Raw genomic sequence first — 25429 nt, 5'->3', positions numbered from 1 at the left:
GTTTTTATTAATTGTATAATAAAGATAAGATATGTAAACCATTGAAGCATAATCAGGATATTACATCTACCCAATGATCTTAATTAACTTTGACATAATACCTTTTCTTATGAGGTAGATAGTTTTAGACTGGAAAACTCAGAAATGGTCCTTTGAATGTTTCATACTGATAAATGATCAAAAAAGCAAAAATAAATGTGCTAAACGGTTAGCTGAGAAATAGGTTTATTTATATGTTGCTGACCATTTCCCTTTTTTAAATATAAAATATATATATATACGTTTTGGTTGCAGTTCTCTTTCCAGTTTCCTCCCTCCCAATCGTATCTTTCCCTGCTCAGAAGAATAAACAAATTATGTCCAGGCCAATCGAGCAGAATTCCCAGATTTCAGGTGAAACACTATCCAAAGGCCATCAGAGGTTGTCCCTTCTTTGCTGTGATTCAGGCACATATAGAAGCTGATGCGTCACTCTCCGATGGGTGACTCCTGCAGGACACAGTGGATTTCATGAAACAGTGGACGGTCTTTGGTTTCTCGTCTCCAGCAGCTGAGCATTAACTTGTATGTAGTATCTGGGCAGATGGTCGGCTGTGGAAGGTAAATCTTAAAAATACAAAACAGAAAAATTAGTAATGAGAAGAACAAACGTATTTTAATATCTATTTTGAATATCAAGAACTCTCATGGATAATGAGCAAACTGGAAATGGTACTTACCTTGTATAAAGATATTTCTGGTTGACGCTCTATCTTTCTTCAGATTCTGCACTTTGCTAATTTCCCATGCACCAGACTAAATGACCAAACTCTTGCAATAGCCCCTCAGTGTTGAACAGTAGTGCAACATGGCTGAAGGCTCCAGTCTTAGTTCTACCTATGATAGGACACCACAGAGCCGTATGACACCACTGTAAGCAATCACACCAGTTCCTATTTTTTTTAACGTGCTTAGGTGTATATACAAGACAGACTAAACTGATAATGGCAGCATACAGATCCATAAAACCTATCACCAGAATAGGGATGAAGAAGAGTCAGTGAGGAATTTGTGGGTAGACAAAGTATCCACCAGAATGATCACTGCCATACTTAAATCACTTTTTCTTTTAATGGGTAATTCTACCAGGATATTCCTCATCCTGTGATTTAATACCCAATTAGAACCTCAAAAGAGGTACTTCATCAAACCAAAAAAGTCTTGTAGCACAGACCTAGCAAAATGACTGTTTTTACTGACTTCAGATTCAAAGCAGTAGTGCCAGGTGAAGGTGTTGAATGAAGCCCACTTCACAGCCAGACAAACATCCAGAATAGGAACACCCCTGAACAGCACTGAGGTAGCATCCTTCAGAAATGTCCTTACGTGTGCAGTATTATCCTTCATGGCAAGGCATAGATCAACTTAATGCAGAGGACAATCCAGCCAGAAATCATCCTCATTCTTGGTACAGCAAAGCTAAGAAATTGCTGATCGTCAACACAAAGGTTCTGAGTCCTGCCTGTGTGAAAGCTCAGAGTCCTATGAGGGTCTAAGCAATGCAGCCTTTTCTTTTCCTCGATAAAAGGCAGAGGAAGGAAGACGAGCGGTACGGTAGTTAACTCTATTGACATGAAACAAGTAGAAGAGTGCCAAGATAGCATACTTTTCAGCATGCAAAAGGCCAGGCGTTCTAGTACCTGAAGGACTGTTCAAGCTGGAAGACAATCCCCGTACAAAATGAAACTTAGACACCAAGAGTTACCAAGGGAGGAAGAGAAAGGGCTGCACCTTGACAACATTGCAAGAACAAGTACAGCGATAAGGAACTCCGCCTCCAATGTAAGTTTCTTCAAAAAGCAACAAATGTTGAACATGAAAAGTCAGCATCAAGTCAAGATTTTCTTTTTTGAAGCTTACTGTATGGAGGAGGTTGAAACATATGGGTCAGACCCTTGGGAAAAGTCACCAAAACAGGTTATTTGAACTAGGAAGGCGGATCTGCGAAACAAAGAAAAGGAGAAAGAAATGTTTTTTTGGTTCCTAGAGCGCAGCCTTGCCTGGCAAAAGAAAACACCTACCGCAAAACATAAGCCTACAGTGCCTTGAACTGGTCAAATTAACCTCCTCATACCAGACCACAAAACATGACCAGTCCTAATTAACATAATTTGTTGGGGGCTGGCGAGCAGTGATGATTACTTCCAGAACCTCTGCTGGCAAATCAGATGTAATTGGTTTGCTCCTTTCAATCTTCAAGTACAAAGGTAGAGACTAGCAGGTCAAATGATGTAGCTGTTCCTACCACTGCAATAAAATTGCACACCCTAAAGGCCTAGTCTAAGGCAACCAGTCATCTATACACTACACTGTGAGCTTCCTCGGGCTCTGAGGAATCTTACGAATGTGTGTTACCACGCAGTGCAATTTGAAACCCCTTCTCACATGGGATACTTTAGAATGCAGGTCAGTGGATAGTGGGTGTTTTCGTGCGTGTCGAAATGGTCCACCTGGAATACACCACACAGGGCAAAGATTGAGCGAACCATTTCCTGATGGAGACACCATATGTGATTGGCAAGATGACACCTGCTTTGGTCGTCGGCTCACATTCAGAGATCCTGACAGGCTTTTTATCGACAGCAAAATATTGAGTCTATGCTCAGCATCATAACTTCAGTGCATATAAGCTCTGGGGATGAGAGCCCTCTGTAAGACACCACTAACCCCCTCTCTTCCCAGTTTCTTTGATGTACCAGCTCAGTGAACTAACAGTAACATCTAACATCTGCAGTAAATTACGACAACATCATAGTTTATGAAAAGTGTCTTCAATCAGATTTACATTTCCTAGGTGACATATTGCACTTAACACATAGCTCCCAGACAGGCGATTTCCGACTGGCACATCTTACAGGGTATCATGCCTGCTGCGGATTATCAAGCAGATATACCGTCAATGGGGCCCATATGTCTTTGGGCCTGGAGGCCAGCAGAAGTTCATCCATGTAGGCAGTGCTTAATTTGTAAAAAAATGAAGTGCAGGTGCTCAGATTTTTTACGGAGACCACACCCACTTTGCGACTCCACCCATGCTTCTGCTGGCCCCGCCCACTTGTTCTAATGGCTCCACCCACAAACTCAACTGGCACTGCTGAAAGCCAGATATAATACTGGATCTGAATTTCAGCAAGAGAGCCTTGCTCCAGTATGGTTTTGATTGGAGTTTACCCCGCCCTGTGAAAAAAAAAAATCATATAGTACCCTTGAATGAGCCATTTATCACTTCCAGTGGCCAAAGGGGTTTGGATCATTAATAGTTAAGTATTCTGTGAAAGCAATTAATTTACCAATTGTGATTGTTACTATTACTCACTCCCGGAGCAAAATATGTACATTTATTAAAATTCAAAATAGTAAAAAACATAGAACTAAACTGGCGTTTCCAAATGTAGTTCTTTATCACAGACAAGACAGATTACAAAAGAGCAGTGGCGGTTGGTGACATTTGAAAGTGGTGAGGTGTAAAATGATTGTCATACTGCACCGCAGCGAGCGAGCGTGCCGAACAACATAAGGGGGGATCTCTCCCGAGAACATTTTGATAAGAGTCGACAAATGGTGCATTTTCAAGCAAATTTGAGAAAGCAGGAAGGTTAATAAAGCAATTGTGAAAGTGCAGTTATTACATTAATAAAGAGATGTCATATAACATAAGTAGCTGCGTATTCAAGCTTTCTTTCACCCCATAGTCCAGCAGGGTCTTGATACAAGACAGATAAGAGAAAAATCAGTGTAGTCCTCGACCAGGAAGACACTCATATTTCCTTGGTAAGAAGTCAAAAGATTGGTCAAATTGAAAACCTGAAATGCAATACACAATCCAGCAATTTGCAAGTACATCTCATCTAAGTTCAACAAGCCATGTTTTACACATGATTGGAATTGTGAATCACCAAATAAACTGAGCCACTGCAATCAAAATCAACCAAAGTTGTGGCTCAAGGTTACATATTGGCAGAAACAGTATAAAACAGAAACACAGTCTAAATAACTATGAAAGTGACACATAAATATTGACCATGCAACTCAAACTCAGATATTAAAGATCCAATTCACTACCAAAGCAGGCCTCCCACGTGTCATTTCATGTGGGCTAAGTGCAGTCTACAACGGATGACTTGCCAAACAAATTAACATTCTCTCATACTTAAAAATTCCTGTAGCAGACAACATTTTAAGTTACCCAAAGCGGGACAAGATTTTACATTCCAACATTCAATAGTCTGTTCTTCCAAGTTACTGCCCTTCCCAAATGATGTGTTGCGACTACACTGGGCTTGTACCCAGCTTTTCATCTGGATATACTTAAATCTGGAAAGGCCAGTCCCTACTCTCTCACTTAGATCTTCCCAGGAGAGAAAAAAACATCATTCAACAGCTCTCCCCACGCTATGATCCCAGAATCTCTCAATGGTTTTATCAGACTATCCTGGAAGCATGCAAGTGTACCTGGGGAGTCCCACAGTGGTGCTAGATTTGAAAAGTAGTTGAGCCCCACTTTATTTCTTATTATGGCCCAATTTTTTGCCATCGACTGGAGAACTTTCAATGTAACTTTAAAAAAATAAATGTTGGTCTCCAAACTTAAACATAAAACCTTCCTCCAGTAACCCTGCCCTCCTTAACATGGCCCGAAACATCTCTCCTCCCCCTGAACTTATGGGCATTTTCAACAGCATTCTTGAATGTGAGAGCTGAAATGCCCAGGCGTAGTATTGCAAGTCGGGCAACGCCAATCCTCCCTTGTCTCTCTTCCGCCTGAGCTTCTTCCATGCCAACCTAGTCGATCTGTACTTCTAGATAAAGGAGTTTACCTCTCGTTGGAATTTTTCTATCTGGTATTTGTCAAAAAACAGCGGGATGGTATTAAAGAGAAATGTGAGCTTAGGCAAGATTGACATTTTTACCAAATTAACCCTCCCCAAGATGGATAATGGGAGGTGAGCCCACGATTTGATCTGCTTTTGACATTCTTTAAAAACTCGATCCAGATTAAATTCTGCAATTTTCCCTACATCCTGTACAATTCTAACCCCCAAATATCGCAAAGTGGACCCATCTTGAAATTGTGTGTCTCTTGTATTCAATGCCATTATTTCAGTTTTACTGGCATTAATTTCATATCCCGAAACTTGGCCAAATTCTTCTGCACCTTTATTAACTGTCGGAAAAGCTGTGTCCAAGTCAGCTGTTAAAATCAGGATATCGTCTGCATACAGGGCCACCCTCCTTTCCCACTCTGCAAATTTAAAAGAAGTGATGTTAGGATCTTCCCTAAGTACCTGTGCAAATGGTTCTATATACATGCTGAAGAGCAACGGGGAGAGAGGGCAACCCTGTCTCGTACCCCTTGTAATCTTAAGGTTCCATTCACTAGTAATCTAGTTGTCGGGCCTGGTATAGCAGGTTAATGGCACAACATAATTTATCCCCCAGGTTAAATGTTCTCATAACCTCAGACAGGTATCCCCAATGTACCCTGTCAAAGGCCTTAGTTGCTTCTAAGGTTAGAACTGCCAGGGGGAGTGTAAAAGTGGAGGCAATATCAATTGCACCAACCAGGTCATAGATGAGATCCGCTAATTGACGTCCTTTAACGAAGCCTTTTTGATCTGGGTGGAGAATACTATTAGCCACCGCCCCCAGCCAATTTGACAAAATGGAAGCAAAACATTTATAATCAATGTTTAGGAGTGATATTGGTCGATATGACCCACAATTAGTTGGATCTTAACCGGGTTTCATGATCAATACCACTGTTGCCTCACTCCGCGAACTGGGGGGGTTTTCTCCCTCAAAAAGTATCTTGTTATATAGTTTGGCCAATACTGGGATGATATTCTCTTTTAAGGATCGATATAATTCTCCCGAGAGCCCATCTGGGCCGGCCGCCTTCCCTCTTTTGGACTGCTCTATGACCCTCCTCACTTCCTCTTCTGTTATTTCCCGTTCTAAATCTGTTTTTTGATCATCCGTGATAGTTGGTAGGGTAACCCTCTCCAACCGCCTTTTTCTTTTAGCGCGATCATCAATGATAGACTCATTGTAGATATCTTGGAAGAAGTCGCGGAAGGCCATACCGATATCTCTATTTGAGGAATGACAGGATTGCTCGTCATCTACTCTTATCTCTTTTATATGATTTCGCACCTGATCTGTTTTAACTTTCCAGGCGAGTAATTTCCCTGCCCCTTTCCCAAATTCAAAATGGGAGATTTTACTTGCTTCCCATCTGCGAGTTATCCTCTCTTGGAGAATACACTCCAACTGTTTTTTAAGCTTTTCTTGCTTATCCAGATCCGCTTTCAAGCCGATACCTGTTTGGCCATTCAGTTTGTTCTCAATTGCCTTCATCTCTGCTTCTAAGCCAGAGGTGGCTTCCCTAAATTTCCTTTTTCTAAAACTTGCTCTATTAGTGATACAACCTGTCCAAAAAGATGTCAACGTATCCCAAACCACGGAAATATTGGCTGTACCCAAATTATTCTCAAGGAAGAATTTAGTTTCCGTGAGGAGGAAAATAATTTCATCCTCCTCAAGCAGTATGGTTCGGTCGAAAGACCAGGATCTAGTCTGCTGTTGTTGTGTATAATCTATGCTTAAGAGGATTTCAGAATGGTCAGAGAGATGCAACGGAAGATAGTCGATATCCTTGACTCGATCTTTTAGACTATAACTAATCAAGGCATAGTCAATTCTGGATTTGTGTTTGTATTTCAAGTTTCTAAACGAAACTCCCAGTTGGTCACCCGCCCGTTCCCTCCATATATCAGATAGGCCCAATTGGGCCTTGATTGTCAGAAGCAGCTGCCGAGATTTAGAAGGGACTGCTGCCCTGCAATTTGGTGATTTGTCCAGTTCAGGGTTTAACACTATGTTAAAATCTCCTACCCAGATTACTGGATCTGGGAAATCGATAAGATGGAGATGGATGGCAGTGAGATATGAAACCTCGTCTTGATTAGGTCCATAGTATCCCACTAAGGTGAAGAATATGCCCCTTAAAGAAATCTTAAGAATAAGCCATCTACCACTATGGTCTTCCCTACATTCCAATATTTGTGCTCTGGTTTGCTTTTTAAATAGGAACAACACCCCTATGACATTTGCCATCTGATTAGTGCAAATAAAAACATCCACCCATTTCTGACTCATTAGCATTTCTTTAGTCTCTGTCTTAAGAAGATGGGTTTCCTGGATGACAATGACTTGCACCGGAGAGTCTTTTAAGGATTGTAAAATTCTAGCTCCTCTTCCCTTCGAGCGCAGGCCATTGACATTCCAAGACAGAATCTGCAGAGAAGTCATGTTATTCCTACCATCCCCATGGCAGGTGTTACCCTAAGTTTCTGACCCCCGCGGGCTAACCCTAGCCATACCTGACCGAAACCGACCATTTGCGCTCCGTCCCTCACATCACTCCTGATCATCAACATAAGGAACACTGGCAGGTTCTTGATGAATGAGGTATTTTTTCTTTTTGCCCCGCTGTGCCCCCCCCCCCTCCATCCACCCACCACCCTTGGGAAACCAGTTTTACGTCCTATAGCCTCTCTCTCCCATCCCCTTTTGCCACATATTGTGTCTGTGCCATTGTACTCATGTGTAAATGTAGAACCAAAGAAACAAAAACAAAAATTTGAAAACCCTTTGACAAAGCAAAAAACAAGAAACCAAACCCCACAGTGTATTGTATATATATTTTGTCTCTTTCTCTCTCGCTCTCTCTCTCTCTCACACTCACTCTCTCTCTCTCTCTCTCTCTCTCTCTCTCTCTCTCTCTCTCTCTCTCTCTCTCTCTCTCTCTCTCTCTCTCTCTCTCTCTCTATATATATATATATATATATATATATATATATATATATATATATATATATATATATATATATATATATATATATTTTTATTTTGTTTATTTTTTTTACTTTCCTCCTTTCCCCTTTCCTCTTTTCATTATAACTTGGTACTTGGCTAGTATATTTCATTCTATTTTATTTTAATTCATATTTTCATAGATTTCATTTACTTATACAAATACCAATCTTAAAACACGTATTAAGGAATTAAAAGGGACTCAATCCCACATAAGCAACCTACTTTTGATACAATAAAGGGAAGGACCAAAAAGGGGGAAAAAGAACACAGCAGACCTGCCATACCGTACCCTAATCATTCCTTCCCAGGGGATGCATTGCTTAGGGATTCTAGCAACTCATCTGCCTCATAGGCTGATCTGATATTATACATCTTGTTGCTAAACATTATTTTTAGGAAAGCCGGGAATTTTAGTTGGACTGTAGCACTGTAGCACTGTTTTTCCTAAATTATTCCATTCTTTGACCCAATTCCCACTGGCGCTCAAGTGTAGCTCTAGAAAGGTCTGAGCGCACCTCAAAAGCGAAGTCTCTGCCTCTTAAAGATTTCACCTTCAGAGCCAAATTCAAAATCTTCTCCTTAACCGCATAAGTAAGAAAATTTATGAGAATATTCCTAGGTTTGGTTCTACTAGTATTGAGGCGAAAAGGGTCCCTATGGAATCTCTGAATATCTTTTTCCAGGAAAGTCCACCGACTCGTCGAGTGTTAAAGAGTCCTTAAGCAGTGTGACGACGAAAGTCTTAATGTCTGCCCCCTCCTTGCCCTCTGTGATCTTCAAAAGTCGTAGATTATTTCTACGGGAGTTATTTTCGAGTGACTCCAATCTGTCCCGTAGCGCATCTCCATCTCTCCGTAAGGTTTGAATTTTTCTCTCTGCTGACCCCAAATTCGCCTTGAGCTTGTCAACCAAGCTTTCCAAAGATTCAGTCCTTGAATTCAATAAATCCACTTTTTTTTCAAGGATCTCGCATGCCGCTCTAATCTCGGTCTGGTTATCTGCAGAAACTGCAAAATCATATTTTATGTCTTCTTTTAATGATGCAAATAGGGCTTCTATCGAGCCCCCAGATGTAATGTAATGTAACCAGATTTATAAAGCGCATGGTTACCCGCATGGTTACCCGGAGGCATCCCAGCGCTAACAATGAGCCACGCTCACAAGAGGGAGTGGGAGGCAAAGGATCACTGGGGGAAAAGGAAAGTTTTTAAGAGCTTCCGGATAACTTCTACCGCTCCCTTTTGGATCTCTCCGCTCTGTCCCTGTTGCTTAGCCTGCTGTTCCAGGATCACCTCAGATACCTCAGATGACCTAGGTACTAAAACTAGTGTGGAGGGTAGCGTAGAGGATTCAGGAGTGGTAGAACTGGTATTCATGACCGTAGGCGTAATACTAGAGATTTTGGAGAGCTCTTTGGGATACATGGTAGCTAAGGGTTTATCATTTATTTATTTATAAAGGCACCGACAAAACCGTGAGATTTGGGGGTCTCTCCCTGTTTTGAAATAATCAGCACCTCAGGCTGTACCCTGAAAAATGAGCGTAAAGATGGTGTCACTCTAACAGTATTGTGTGGGGTAGAACCTTTTTTACCACCCCCGTTTATACTCCTTCCCTTCACCTGATAATTCTGAAAAGCTGTATTGTGGACTAAAGAGGTTTCCCCCCTTACTTTTCCTTCCTGATATTGCACCCCCAATGTCTCTTATCTCTTTGGGGACGTTTTGCTCTTTGTCCTGCCCCACAAGGCTGCCCACTTGTCCAGCTCTCCTCTTTCCACGTTTCCCCCTCCTCTTGCCACCTCTCTTGCCAGCACTTACTTTAGGGCAGTCCTCGTCTGTGTCCTCCTTACAGCCTTCAGGTCTAGGCCCCTCCTTCTCTGCCCGAGCTTCTTCTCCACCAGCCGCACTCCCAAAGAAGTCACTGCCGCTGCCGCCGGTGCTTGTTCTGTCTCTGCCGCTGTTCACCCGGAGGAGACCGCGGGCCGCAGCTCTGTGACCGCGTCTCAACTCCAGCGCGGCACCGGACCAGCGCGGCAAGCAGAGCGGACGTGGGGCACCAAGAGATGTGACGTGGGCGCCGATGCACATCAGAAAAGCTCACAGCTCACGAGACGCGAAAGGTAGGGGCACTCCTTTAAATTAATTCAGTGCGTGGATGTTTCTCCTGTTTTCGGCATTCGTAGCTAGCTCATGACCGGGGAGGGAGAGAACGCTGCTTCAGGACCCGCGCTGCCACTCAGCTAGCGGGCGCCATGTTTCCCAAGAACAGCTTGTGGTGAGACCTGTGGGGAAAAGAGAGGTCTCAGTGTGGTATTGGGTGATTGAGGAGGAAGTGGATGGAGTCTTCAAACTTGCAGAGGAGTTATGGGGAGAGCAGATGGATATACAGTGTGATCTCGTTTGGTTGGACTCATTCAAAACCCTTCATAGAGTAGTCAAACCTGCTTGGTTGTAGGTGGACTCATTTGTTTACAGCTCATATAGCATATTTATCCCCTCTTAAGTTATCGAAATTTTTGAAAGGGAAAGTATGCAATAAATGTGGGATGGCTGAAGCACCAGACGTTCATATGTTTAAGGATTGTCCTTCCATCTGGCCCTTTTGGGAAAATGTGCGGAAGACTCGAGTCCATTTTGAAAGTATCATTAGACATAGACCTGCCCTGATAATCTTTGGCCTTAATGATAACATTATTGGATCTGCTAGAACTTTACTATTCTATGTAATTTTAATGGCTAGGAGACAAATCTGCAAGTATTGGGTGGATCCAGTCCCACCAAACCACTCAGAATGTCTGACCTCACTATATGACGTATCCAAGATGGACATGGCTAGATCATGCAGCAAGAAAAAAACTGCTTTTTGGGACTTGCTGATTCAGTGGAAATAGAGAGCCCGGGTTGATTTTATGCCTTTTTCGGATACTCCTTGGACTACTGTACGCTCACAGGCCATCGTTAAAGTCCATCAGGTCTGTAAAGACTGAGTTGGAGTAAAATCTAACCTCACCCCTTGACATTCTTCCTACCTATTAAACGTACCTTTGCTTGAGTCAACATAGGAATGTGTAATGACAGAGGTATTGGTACTGATTGGCTCGGTTATGACTGTTGCCCACCACCATCTCAGTATATGTTGCTGTCACTCGAACACCTACGATGTTTGTTCTGCTTTTGATTTACACCTCACCTATTAGCAGGGCTTGCCTATTTGCTTTGGCATAATCTTATGCCTCCTTTCATGCTGCTTTTGCTCTTTCCGGGCCTAAAAGGCCTATGCTCGAGCGATGCCATGTTCTTTTCTGACACCATTTTGCCGGGCCTCTTCAGGTGAAAGGCAATGTTTTAGTTTCGTGTTGTTGTTCGCTAGCAATGAACCAGAGAGGACTGTTCTTATCGGATGGAATGTGCTCTCTCTGTGCGGAGTCACAACAAACGCCTGGCCAGCTGCTGTTGTGTGCTTGGTACGAGGTGGTACAGGAATCCCATGAGAACGGTAGGTGGGTTCTTCCAGAAGCTTCGAGAAAGAGACACATTCTATATTAGTAAAAGGTGGGTCTAAGTTAAACAGAGTCAAAATCGATGCTGGTCTGGATGTTTGGCGGTCTGGTGGAACATCACGGTGCAGACGTGCAGTCGTGTTTGTGAAAGCAGAGAGTCCTGACCCAACCAGAGAGGGAAAGAGAGACGGACCCTTATAATGATGCCTACAAATATGGTGAGGTGTTCCATGTATGTTTGATTTTATCTAACTATACCATTTATTTTCAGGTTCTATGTATATGTGTTGATGGCTAATCGTGATATGTAGTTATTTCTTTATTTTTCTTGTCACTCTATTATCATGTTATAAAGACCCTTGAAGTGTTTATTCGTGTTCTTATTCCTTGTGGAGGAAGGTCGGGCCCCTTTTTTACCAAATACTTGCAGAGGGATAGGTTAGTTCCCCTCTAATGGGTAATTGTTGATACACGAGGGAAATCGGCTCTGAAACACGAATATCCAAATAACAGGTAAACCAGTCCCACATAGCATAAGAGGTATGTACTGATTTTCACCGAAAGGTGTTGCTGATCTGATCCACCGAGAGGTGTTGCCCGCGTAGATTCGCGTTGTTCGTCGGGGGACGTTGCTGATTTTGCTCGCGTAAGTTTGCGTTGTTTGTCGGGTGACGTTGCTGATTTTGCTCGTGTAGGTTCGCGTTGTTCGTCGGAAGACATTGCTGATGCTGATTCGTCGAGAGACGTTGCTATGCATACCCTCTGAGCTATGATTTATTGTATCTTTAGTTGTTAGTACTATCTCTTTCTTAGACAAGTATTCAGAAAGTATGGCGTATGTAGTCATTCTGAGAAAGGGTTGTGATACGTAATGGCCTTGTAATTCTAGCTAAGACACCCGTATTTGAGAAAATATTGGTCATTACATCTTGGCGTCGTGACTCACAGGATCGTCGGGTGGAAATTGTGTAGGGGAAATTAATGATACTTTGGTGTCGTGACATTTATAGAGTTGAGGTTGAGTGAATTTCAGAGAAAAAATATATATATCATGTGTTCTAGGAAAACAAAGTCAGAGTTTCAATTGCCTTTAGAGATTCCCGGCTGGGAGTCGACTCCATATGGAGTATTGGCTCAGGAATGGGCTAATTCGACGGGTTTGAGTGAAAACTGGAACTCATGTTTACTTGAGGCTGGACCGGGTCAGGTGGTGTCATGCTTACAGAAAGTGCCGGTGGTAAAAGGAGAAGAGCTTCCTATATTAGGACGAATGGGATGGATTTTGTTAAATGCTTACAGATTAGTGCATGAAAAATATGTGAAATTACAGCGTGAATGTAAATAATTTGAAGAACAATATGTGGAAGCAAAAAATGCTAACACGCTGTTAAGATGTCAGAATAAACTACTCGCAGACAAATTAGAAACTTATCAAACTGTGGCAGAAAGGGCTGCAGTGCGTATTGCTAAATACAAGTACAGACATAGACAAGGCAGAGTTAATAGCAGGAAGGTGCATCTAGTCATTGCGAAAGCAGGACTGGATTGGGACCCCGAAAAGTGGGATGGAAATATTTGGGACTCCTCTGAATTTTTAGGTTCGGGCAAAGAGGAAATTAACAGAGCAGAGCCCGTTAAGACTCGAAAGGAAGATAAGATAGAAACGCGCAGGGAAGTGCAGGCGCAACCGATACATCGGAGGAAGTTGCAGGGTGGTCCTAATAATCCCAATGGGTTAGCTCTTGACAGTCTAGAGGACTTTACACAACAGGAGATCAATGATATCCTAGACAGATTTCGACAGAAATCTGGTGAGAGTTTGCTTACATGGATGGTTCGAATTTTTGACTTGGGTGCCGCAGGCATAATGTTAGATCATGGAGATGCGGTAAAATTCTGCACGTTAAGTACAGACACAACTTTATCACGAACATTTTAGGCGTTACGATGACGATAACCAAGTCAGTCTGTTACAACTGGCTGTGGCCGGGTGTAGTCATAAATATCCAACTGAATCAGACTGGCCGATAAATTAAAAACCATGGTATACATTGAGGGATGCGACACAGAGATTAAAGGAGGAGGTGATGAAAACCTCCATTTTCCTTGGTGCTGCACACAAATTAATGGATGGTTTACTTAACACTTCTGTGAGAAATAAGATCATCCGTTCTGCTCCTCCTGCTTATAAGCAGGTGATGATGACATTGTTAATAAATCAGACAGAGAACACCCTATCCGAAGTGATTACACCCTATCCGAAGTGATTGAAGCAGTTCGTTAGTTAGGTGAGCTAGGGGAATGGATGAAAATGGACAGACCATCTAGGCCTGAAGCCCGTACAGGCAATAATAGATTGAGCAGAAGAGACATGTTCCTCGCTCTACTTAAAGATGGGGTGAATGCATCAGAGATTGTTGGGGAACCCACAGCTAAGTTGTGGTCTATGTTTCGAATAAGACGCTTAGACCGAAAGGAAGGGAGCAGGAGAGTGAATAAACAGGACCATGATCGAAGAGGTTCTGATGGAAGTGGTGATGAAGGTTACCAGAGAGAGAGAAGAGATGAGTCGGCCAATTATCGAATTCGACGGGAGAGAGAGGAATCTCCCAGATATAGATCAGAGAGAGAGAGAGAGAGGAGTACAGTGATCGCAGAGACAGGAATGAAAGGGGAAGGTCTCCGGAATGGAGGACGAGGGATGATAGAGAGAAATCTTCTGAACGGAAATCACAATCTGGTCGAGGTGGAAGAAACCCCTTTTACGAGGAAAAGGTGTACGAGCAAGATGTGCAGTTGCCCAGACGATATGAGAGTCTTTACCCTGATTTATCATGGGCGTCTGACAAAGGCAAAACAGATTAGGAAATAGGTCAAGCTCCAGTACAAAATTGGGCTCGTAGAGATTATAGGCCATATGTAGATATATAAATCTTTGGGAGACATCGTAATGTACAACGGGCCCGAGCATTAGTAGATACAGGAGCGGAGGCCACTTTAATATATGGAAATCCCAAGAAATTCAAAGGACAATATTTTACTATCACCGGTTTGGGTTGTAAAGAAACCCCAGCAGTGCAAACTAATCTTCAGTTAAGAATCGGTAAAATACCAAGAAAAGAATATGATGTATTAGTGGTGCCCCTCCTTGAATATATAATTGGAATTGATATTTTAAAAGGAATGACATTACATCTGAGTGATGGCTATTACCAATTTGGCTTGAAGAATTATATTTCGACTAAACCAGTGAGAGTAGGACGTTTAAAAATTCCTGTAAAATTACCCCAAGCGACCAAGATTATTTCAATGAAACAGTATTGAATCCCAGGTGGGCATGATGAAATCAGTGCTACTATCCAAGACTTGATGGACGCCGGGGTTTTAGTTCCGATCACTTCTGCCTGGAACAATCCTGTGTGGCCTGTGCGTAAGAGTGATAACTCATGGCGTATGACAGTTGATTATCGTGAATTGAACAAACATACACCTACTTTGACAGTTGCTGTGCCAGACACTGTTACTTTAATGGACAAAATCCAAAAACACCCAGGAACATGGTACGCAACCATTGATATTGCTAATGCTTTCTTTTCCATTCCTATTGCTCCCGAATGTCAGGAACCCCCCCCCCCCCCCCGCGCCACACAGCCTTCCAGCTGTGTCTGTGAGCCTCGCCGCTGGTCGTTGTGCCGTTTTACCATTTTGCCCTCCTGTGCCCTGATTATTGCCTGTTACTTTTGCAGTTACCTCTGTTGTATTTTGTTAATCTGTACCTCTGTTTCTTTGGTTCGTTGCCTCCCCTGGTGTGACCCCCGCTCCCCGCCGCCGTGACATTGCGGCCCCGCCCCCTTTTCTCCTGTATCCTCCCCGCTCCCGCCTCCCAGATGCTCCTCCCTCCCACTTGGCCTTAAATGGAGACCGCGCGGACGCGCAGCGGGCGCGCCGATTGTGCACCGAAGGCGCGCCAAAGGCAAGCCCGTCTGCGCCTGGACCGCGCCCAGCGCCAGGACCCCTGGCCCCCACCGACGCCAGACCACACGACGGACCTACGCCGCCGCCACGCTCAACGCACTCAACGCCGGCCGGAACCCCGCCTGCTACCAAGCCATCCCGAAACGCACCCACGGACCCTTTGCCTGCCAAGCCTGCCGATTCACCTGCCTCCGGACCTGCAACGCACCGGCCAAGCCGATCACCAGCAACAACCACCTCAAGTGCATCCTGCTCAACACCCACTCCGTCCACTGACACGCCGTGGAACTCTGGAACCTGCTCGACACAACATCACCAGACGTCGCCTTCTTCACGGAAACCTGGATGAACGCCTCCTCAGCGCCCGACATCGCCATCCCGGACGGATACAAGATCACCCGGAGGGAGCGCGTCAACCAGACTGGAGGAGGCATCTCCATCGTACACAAGAACACCATCCGCATCACTACCAACTCCGACGACACCCTCACCGCCGCCGAACACCTCCACTTCCAGATACACACCGACCCCAAGACGATCCTCAGAGGCACCCTCATCTACAGACCCCCGGGACCACGCACACAATTCAGCGAAGACATCACAGATTTCATCAGCCCGCACGCCCTCCCCTCCGCTGACTACATCCTCCTAGGGGACCTCAATTTCCACCTGGAGAACAACAGCAACACCGCCGCCCTGCTGGACAACCTCGCCAACCTCGGACTCAAGCAACTGGTGAACTCCCCCACCCACTACGCCAGCCACACGCTTGACCCAATCTTCTCCTCCAGCAAATACATCTCCTTCAGCCACTCCACCGGACTTCATTGGACTGACCACAGCTGCGTCCACTTCAGCTTCAGAAGGACCACGACCCACCACCATCCGCAACAGGTTCCTCGCAGGAGCTGGAACAAGATCACCGGCAACCAGCTCACCACCTCCCTCAGCCAGAACCCGCCCCCCAGCACAACGGACCCCAAGGAGCCAGCAACCTCACACAGTGGATCACCAACTGCGCAGACGACCTCGCACCACTGAATACCCCTCCCAGCAGACCCGGCAGCAAGAAAGCCTCTTGGTTCACCGACGAACTCAAGAACTCCAAGAAGAACTGCCGCTCCCTCGAGAAAGCCTGGCGCAACGACCAGACCACAGACAACATGACTGCCCTCAAGCACGCTACCCGCAAACACCACCAGCTGATCCGCACCACCAAGAAGACCGCATTCAAAGAACGACTGAACAACAACGCCCACAACAGCAAGGAACTCTTCAGCATCGTCAAAGAGCTCTCCAACCCCAGCGCAGGAAACAACGTCATAACTCCCTCGCAAGACCTCTGCGACTCACTCGCCTCGTTCTTCCACAGCAAGATCGCCGACATACACAACAGCTTCAGCGCAAATACCACACACCCAACCTCCGAACCAACGCCCCCCACCACCACTCTCTGCGTCTAGACCTACGGTCAGCACCGAAGACACCACCCGCACGATGAACACCATCCACTCCGGATCACCAACCGCCCCCTGCCCCCACCACGTCTTCAACAAGGCCGATTCCATCATCGCACCCCAACTCCGGGACATCATCAACACCTCCTTCAACACCGCCCCCTTCCCGGAGAGCTGGAAGCACGCCGAGCTCAGCGCCCTCCTGAAGAAAACAACAGCGGACCCCACCAACCTCAAAAACTTCCACCCCATCTCGCTCCTCCCTTTTCCCGCCAAAGTCATCGAGAAGACCGTCAACAGACAACTTGCCGCCTTCCTCGAGATGAACGGATCCCTCGACCACTCGCAGTCCGGTTTCCGAGCCAACCACAGCACCGAGACCGCCCTCATCGCAGCCACTGACGACATCAGATCCCTGCTCGACAACGGAGAAACAGTGGCCCTCATCCTCCTGGACCTCTCCGCAGCATTCGACACTGTCTGTCACCGCACCCTAGTGCAGCGCCTCAGCAACATCGGAATCCAAGACAGGGCACTGGAGTGGATCATCTCGTTCCTCACCGGAAGAACCCAGAGAGTCTGCCTCCCCCCATTCAGATCCGAGGCCACCAAAGTCATCTGCGGCGTACCACAAGGATCATCACTCAGCCCCACCCTCTTCAACGTCTACATGAGCCCCCTCGCAGCCATCGCACGCCAACACAACCTCAACATCATCTCCTACGCCGACGACACCCAGCTGATCCTCTCCCTCACCAACGACCCCGCCACCGCCAGAACCAGCCTACACGAAGGGATGAAAGACGTCGCCGAGTGATGAAGAACAGCCGCCTGAAACTGAACTCAGACAAGACGGAAGTCCTCATCCTGGGATCATCGCCCTCCGCCTGGGACGACTCCTGGTGGCCCCCTGCCTTGGGCACCACTCGCAAGCCAACAGACCACGCACGTAACCTGGGTTTCATCCTGGACTCCTCCCTCTCGATGACCAGACAAGTCAACACCGTCTCATCATCGTGCTTCAACACCCTACGCAGGCTCCGAAAGATCTTTCGGTGGATCCCCACCGAAACCAGGAAGACGGTCACCCAGGCAATCGACACCAGCCGACTGGACTACGGAAACACCCTCTACGCCGGAACCACAGCCAAACTTCAGAAAAGACTCCAGCGCATCCAGAACGCCTCCGCACTACTCGTCCTGGACATCCCCCGACACAGCCACCTCTCTGGCCACCTGAGAGACCTGCACTGGCTCCCCGTCAGCAAGGGGATCACGTTCAGACTCCTCACCCACGCACACAAGGCCCTCCACGACCTGGGCCCCAAGTACCTCAACAACCGCCTGACCTTCTACACTCCCACCCGCCAGCTACGATCAACCAGCCTCGCCCTCTCCGCCGTTCTACGCATCCGCAGAGCCACCACCGGAGGAAGATCCTTCTCCTACCTCGCAGCCAAGACTTGGAACTCCCTCCCCATCCACCTCCGGCTAACCCAAGACCATCTCTCCTTCAGGAAGCAACTCAAGATCTGGCTTTTCGAGCAGTAACGTACCCCTCTCCCCCAGCGCCTTGAGACCCCTCCGGGTGAGTAGCGCGCTCTACAAATGTTATGATTGATTGATTGAGTTTTACATGGAATGGCCGACAAATGACGTTTCGAAGTTTGCCACAGGGCTATTTACATAGTCCGACAATCTGTCACCGGCTGGTGGCAGAGCATTTAGATGAGGTACCATTGAGTTCAGGAGTGCAAGTTTGTCATTATATTGATGACATCATGATTCAAGGTGAGACGCAGGAACAGGTCCAATCCCAGTTTGATCAAATTGTAACTCATTTGCAAAGCAGAGGATGGGAAATTAATCCTGACAAATTACAAGGTCCAGCGCAGAGTGTGAAATTCCTAGGTATTCAATGGCATCATGGAAATCGAGAAGTGATTCCGCAGGTGAAGCAGAAGATTATGGAGTTCGCAGTACCGCGAAATAGAAAAGAGGCTCAGAGTTTCATTGGTTTGTTTGGTTTTTGGAGACAATATATCCCACATTTGAGTCAGATTTTGGCCCCTTTGTACAAAGTTACGCGTACAAAGAATGCATTTGAATGGGGTGAGGTGCAGCAAACCGCGTTTGAGTTGGCGAAAGAACTGATTCATCATGCTTTAGATTTGTGGCCAGTACGTGATGGTGCGGTCGATTTGAACGTGTCTGTGCAAGGTCCATATGCGAATTGGAGTTTGTGGCAGAAGCAGGGCAGAACGAACGTGCCTTTAGGATTCTGGACTAAGAAATTACCTGATGCTGGTGAGCGTTACACACCATTTGAGAAACAGTTACTTGCATGTTATTGGGCTCTGGTTGATACAGAACAGTGGACACTAGGGCATGAGGTTACTTTGAGACCTGAAATTCCAATCATGCAGTGGGTGGTAAGCTCTCCTAAAACTCATAGAATTGAACACGCACAAGAAGCTAGTATCATCAAGTGGAAGTGGTACATTCAGGACAGGGCTCGTGTGGGTCCGAAGGGGACCACGATGTTACACGAACAAGTGGCGCAGGCGCCAATCGAAGGGACAGACAGTGATTGCTTTGTACCTGTAGTGCAGGAATCCTCTTGTACAGTGGGGTAAGCCGTTCAGTGATCTCTCCGTGGAGGATAGAATGCATGTATGGTTTACGGATTGTTCAGCGAGGTACATAGGAGCAAAAAGGCATTGGAAAGCAGTCTCATACAACCCTGTCACGAAATAATTGTTGAGTACTACTGGTGAAGGGAAGAGTAGCCAATATGCTGTTTATCAAGCTTTAAAACAGGAATTACCAGGCATTTGTCATCTTTACACTGATTCTTGGTCGATCGCTAATGGTTTGGCCGTATGGCTTCCTTCGTGGTATAATCATGAGTGGAAAATTAATTCAAAGGAGTTGTGGGGCAAAGAATTGTGGAAAGAGATCTGGAGTCTGTTGCCTCAAAGTACTGTTACCGTTTTTCATGTTGATGCTCATACTTTCATCAAATCTATTGACAGACTTTTTAACGTTATTGCAGATTTAAAGTCTAAAATCTCTGAAGCGGAGGTGGATACGCCTGATTCCGATATCATGGGGCTGGCAAGGTGGGCGCACCAAAAAGCAGGTCACTTCGGAGAAAGAATTACTAGCAATTGGGCTCTAGATAGAGGAATATGCATCCCCTTAGATATCATTAAAACTGTCATTTTGCAATCCCCCATTTGTCAACATTCCCAACAGGGAGAAGTTCCCCAGATAGTGAGAGGTCAGTTGCACCAAGGTAAGTCACCTGCACAAATTTGGCAGATAGATTATGTAGGTCCTTTGCCCATGAGTAGAAATTGCCAATATATATGTACTGTAGTTGACACCTTCTCAGGATATTTGCTTGCTTCCCCTTATAAACGAGCTACCCAGATGAATACCATAAAAACACTAGATTTATTGACATTGTACTATGGAAATCCACTCCAAGTGCAGTCAGACAATGGCTCACATTTTAAAGGTAGATTAATGCAAGAATATTGTTCCCAGCATAATATCGAGTGGATCTACCATATCCCCTATTACCCACAGGCAGCCGGTTTGATTGAGCGAATGAATGGTTTGTTGAAAGACCCACTGCGCACATTATCTGACGGTTGCTTGCATAATTGGAGGGACCATCTTCATGATGCACTTTTGATTCTTAACAATCGTCCTATGTTTAATTCTGATACACCTTTGATGCGAATGTTCTCCCCTTCTGTAAATGTTCAACCCCGTACAGCTGAGTGTACTGTTATGTACTGGGAAATTACTCCTGGAGCTTTGGCTCCACACCGAGCAACCCCTGGAGCCGCTGGATTGGATTTACATGCTTTAAAACCTGCTGTATTGAAATGTAATGATATCTCCCTCATTGAAACTGGACTGGGTGTCCAAATACCAGCAGGATATTTTGGCTTGATTGCCCCTCGCTCTGGGCTGGCACTGAAAGGAATTCAAGTGCTGGGTGGTGTAATTGACAGTGATTACCAGGGCGAAATTAAATGTATTCTTTTGAATGGTGGTGTTTCCAATTTCTCAATTCGTCCTCTAGACAAAATCGCCCAATTGGTCATTATGCCTGTTTTCCGTGGGACATTACAAAAAGGTACTGCCCCGACCTTGCTAACTGTCCGAGGAAAAGGAGGTTTTGGCTCAACCGATAAGAATCCGGGAGCCAGAGCGTGGGTTCAGTCACCTAATCAATCCCCTGAACAGGCTGAAATTATTGCTACGGGCTCGGACAACAACATTCTAGTCATGAAACCTGGACAAGAAAAATGGGACACAGTCCCAGCTGACAAATGTTATCTTCGAGAATGAATAATGCCTGTTTTCGATTCCTTTTCTTTAGAACATTGTACGGGTTGCTGCTGCGGGATGTGTCGTCGTTGGACTCCTTTCGGCTTGGTACGCCGGAGACCGGATGGGGCCGAGGAGCTTCCAGACTGAGTTAATCATCCGAGAACGCAGTGCAGTGTCAGCGTTGGATTCTAATGTGAACATCTGGGCTTCCCTAGCCCACCGTCTAACTGACTCATCTGCCTCCTGCATGACCCCGATGAAATCCGTCTCGGATCTTCTATCTACTTGTTTTGTTTCAGTTCCTACTCCGACTGCTGTTCTCCTACATTTTTTCAACGTTATGGAAACCAATCCTGAATTTATTTCCAGTAATTTCAACATGTACGATTATTGTTCTTCATGCCAGACATTAACTGAACTGAATTCCCCATTACTTTTTGGTATCACCACTTACGACGTTCTGGACGGTGACATTTGTTACAATTTCACTTGTGATCCTAAACTTATTGGGAAATATGTGCAAATTAAGTTGGAGAATGTTTCTACTTTCTCCCCACATATGAAAACTTTATGTCTCAGTCGTACCCCTGATATGTGCTTCTCAGTTCGTAATTCTATGAAATGTAGAAGAGTTATTTTGTCCCCCAGCCACTATTATAATGTGTTGCTGCCTCCTGGATGGCTATTTTCATGCGAAAACACATCTCGATCTTATATTCCAGCTAATATTTCTGATGGCCCGTGTGCCTTGTCCCGATTGACTATTCCCATGTTCTCTTCGTCTTCTCACATGTATTCCCGGACTGTGAGTGAAGCACCCCCATTGACTGAGACGTGCAATTCAGACATTCATCTCCTGTCCAAAATGGAATATGTTAGTTTAGCTGCCTCACTTGTGGGTATCCCTGGACTATTGATTTACAATTCTAGAACTATTGATAAATTAGCGTGTTTGATGGTGAAGACCATTAATCATACTTCAACTGTTTTATCTGAATTTCTGCTAGATGCGCAGGGTGAGCGCCGTGCTATCCTGCAAAATAGAGCTGCTATTGATTATTTACTTTTAAAGCATGACCATGGATGTTCTGATGTTGAAGGCCTTTGCTGCTTTAACCTTTCTGACCATTCCAAGTCCATCCAATATCATATCTATAGATTACATGATTTATCCCATGAAGTTCGACAAAATTTGGATCGAGGGTGGTTTGATTGGCTCTTTAGGTGGTTACCGGATTTGCATTTACTTCATCCCATTCTAGGTGGCATACTTTTGATAGTCTGTCTGTCTTCTTGTTGCCATCTGCTGCTGTATCCAGTGCATACCATCTCTTTTGTCTATGCTTCGCCCTCGCTCCCTTACTAGATCTGTTAGTTATGTTTCCTACTACTCTACTACTGATTTGCGTACAACCTGATTTTTCCAATACTTTCGATGGTGTTGTACAATGGTCATGGGTGGAGTGTAATGACAGAGGTATTGGTACTGATTGGCTCAGTTTTGACCGTTGGTCATCACCATCTCAGTATATGTTGCTGTCACTCGGACACCTACGATGTTCGTTCTGCTTTTGATTTACACCTCACCTATTAGCAGGGCTTGCCTATTTGCTTTGGCATAATCTTATGCCTCCTTTCATGTTGCTTTTGCTGGGCCTAAAAGGCTTATGCTCGAGCGATGCCATGTTCTTTTCTGACACCATTTTGCCGGGCCTCTTCAGGTGAAAGTTTCATGTGTTGTTCGCTAGCAATGAACCAGAGAGGACCGGTTCTTATTGGATGGAATGTGCTCTCTCTGTGTGGAGTCACAACAAACGCCTGCCCAGCTGCTGTTTAGTATTTATTTGTGTTCTTATTCCTTGTGGAGGAAGGTTGCGCCCCTTTTTACCAAATACTTGCAGAGGGATGGGTTAGTTCCCCTCTAATGGGTAATGGTTGATTCGGGAGGGAAATCGGCTCTGAAACAGGAATATCCAAATTACAGGTAAACCAGTCCCACATAGCATAAGAGGTATGTACTGATTTTCACCGAAAGGTGTTGCTGATCTGATCCACCGAGAGGTGTTGGTCGCGTAGATTTGCATTGTTCATCGGGGGATGTTGCTGATTTTGCTCGCGTAAGTTTGCGTTGTTCGTCGGGAGACGTTGCTGATGCTGATTCGTCGAGAGACGTTGCTATGCATACCCTCTGAGCTATGATTTATTGTATCTTTAGTTGTTGGTACTATCTCTTTCTTAGACAAGTATTCTGAAAGTATGGCGCATGTAGTCATTCTGAGAAAGGGTTGTGATAAGTAATGGCCTTGTAATTCTAGCTAAGACACCCGTATTTGAGAAAATATTGGTCATTACAGAATGCCAAAGACTCCTGAGCTCAATCAGTAAGGCTACGAATGGGCGGTTGCATTTTTCAAGAGGGTTTAAGGCGAATGAGGACAAGAACACAAAAAACAACAAAAAAAAACATTCAATAGTCTGTTCCAGTGTCTGATTATAGTAGAGATAACTGTGTACGTATGCTTATACCTATATCTGTCTTACTTCCTTTGTCCCTCTTTTTCTCTCTCTAGCTCAACATACTCGTTATACCCCTCTCTCTTTCTGCCACACTCTCTCATTCTGGCTCTGCTTAGCTCCATCTCTCTGTTTCACCCCCTCTCTCTCGTTCTCTCTAACAATCCATCGCTTCTCTCTCCCACACACACTCTCTCTTCTCTCTCATTCTGGCTCTTCATCTTTCTTTCAGTTTTGCTCCATCTCTCGTGCTTTATTTATCAATCTATTCTCTCTCTTATGGTATCAATTACATCCAGGTTAGTTCCATTACACACCAGGCACGACATTTTGGTTTACAGGTGCGTTCTGTGTTTTTTTCTCTTTGCTTTCCATTGACTTTATCTCCAAGTATCTATTTTGTCTCTTTCTATGCCTGTATCTCTTTCTGTCGTTTTATCTCTATCTACATCCCTATTTCTTTAGGTCTGTCTTTCTCTTCTTTGCACCCTCTTTCACACTCTGTGTCTGTCTCTTGATTTCGCTCTACTGTTTCTAGCAGTTAACCCCTTCCTCTCAACAATGCAAGAAATAAATTGTTTCACCCACCGTTTTTTCTCCCCCCACCACAACACCCTAATGTCGGTGGTGCTTTTTGTGTATGTATGTGCGCTTGTATGCGGTATTTCTACGGGTGCAGAATGTATGTGTGCCTGCATGTGCTGCCGATTTGTGCCTGCATGTGTGCTGAATTGGTGCAAATGGCATTTACAGCTGCTTTACTGTCTAGGTGTGCAGACACAGCTCTATTTTGTTTGTGAGTCCATGGGAGTCTATGCTTCTCTTCATGTATATCCTGTGTACACGCAGTTGTCTTAGTGCATTTATTTCTGCATGCATGCTGTATGTGACTTTACTTTCCTACGTTAACATTTTTTCGCCCTTCATGCTCAGCTGCCGCCTGTAATGTACAGATCCTCTCTTAGAGCGATGTCTCTGAGCGCTGATGTTACTCAGCAAAGCTCCCAGCTCTGGCCCCTGTAATGGTTGCTCCCTGCTATGCTGGCTACTTCTTGTTGTGTCGACTGTGCTGTTGTCGCTTCACATCAGCTTTGCTAGCGCCATGCACAGGTACCCTATAATCTGTGCCCTCGATCGATGCTAATAACTACGTCAATGCAGGGAGGCGGGCAGAGAGTAATGGAGAAATGGAGGGAACGCTCTGTGTGAAACATAGAAGGGGGCGCGTGCAGGTGGAATAATATGTAAGAGGATAATAACCCTGTGTGAGGAGTAGGAGTTGGACTGGGGGCATAACGGCTGCCTCTGCAGGGACTGGCGCAGGAGGGTTGTAAAACCCCAGCCCCCAACGCCCCAAGAGGGCCTCAGTTCAGCCGAAGACCAATGAATATTTGTAACTTATAAATACTCATTGGTCTTCGGCTGAACTATGGCTCGAACATATAGTAAAGTTTGAGGCTCCTGGTCCCTGTCTGTAAGGATGGCTGTTATTTTCCTTTACACCTCTCTTAGTTGGGCGTGAAACGGCAGATGAAGGAGATGGGTGCTTGACTTTGGCAGGAGGGGGGGGGGGGTAATGATGTTCCGATCATAGGGACTTGGGCATTACACAACCAGGCCCTCTCAGGACCCGGAAGAGAAGCAAAATGTTTCGAAGCATGTTTTAATGCATGAACACAGACCAACAACAAACATGCCCACATTTACACATAGA

General features: G+C 45.2%; 1 protein-coding gene across 3 annotated transcripts in view; it reads right to left on the bottom strand.

Moving 5' to 3' along the window:
• Positions 1–208: 208 nt before the first annotated feature.
• Positions 209–25429, bottom strand: part of DDR2 (discoidin domain receptor tyrosine kinase 2) — a 795992-nt gene continuing 770771 nt past the window's right edge. For all 3 annotated transcript variants that reach the window (XM_078687193.1, XM_078687208.1, XM_078687202.1), the window contains one exon: positions 209–606. In XM_078687193.1, the coding sequence (XP_078543319.1) occupies positions 469–606 (138 nt within the window). In that variant the 3' untranslated portion in view covers positions 209–468. The remainder of the gene's footprint in view (positions 607–25429) is intronic.

The sequence above is a fragment of the Lissotriton helveticus genome, chromosome 1_1, assembly GCF_964261635.1.
Source record: "Lissotriton helveticus chromosome 1_1, aLisHel1.1, whole genome shotgun sequence".
In the NCBI taxonomy this organism is placed as follows: Eukaryota; Metazoa; Chordata; class Amphibia; order Caudata; family Salamandridae; genus Lissotriton; species Lissotriton helveticus.
This window is presented reverse-complemented; position numbering and strand designations above follow the sequence as displayed.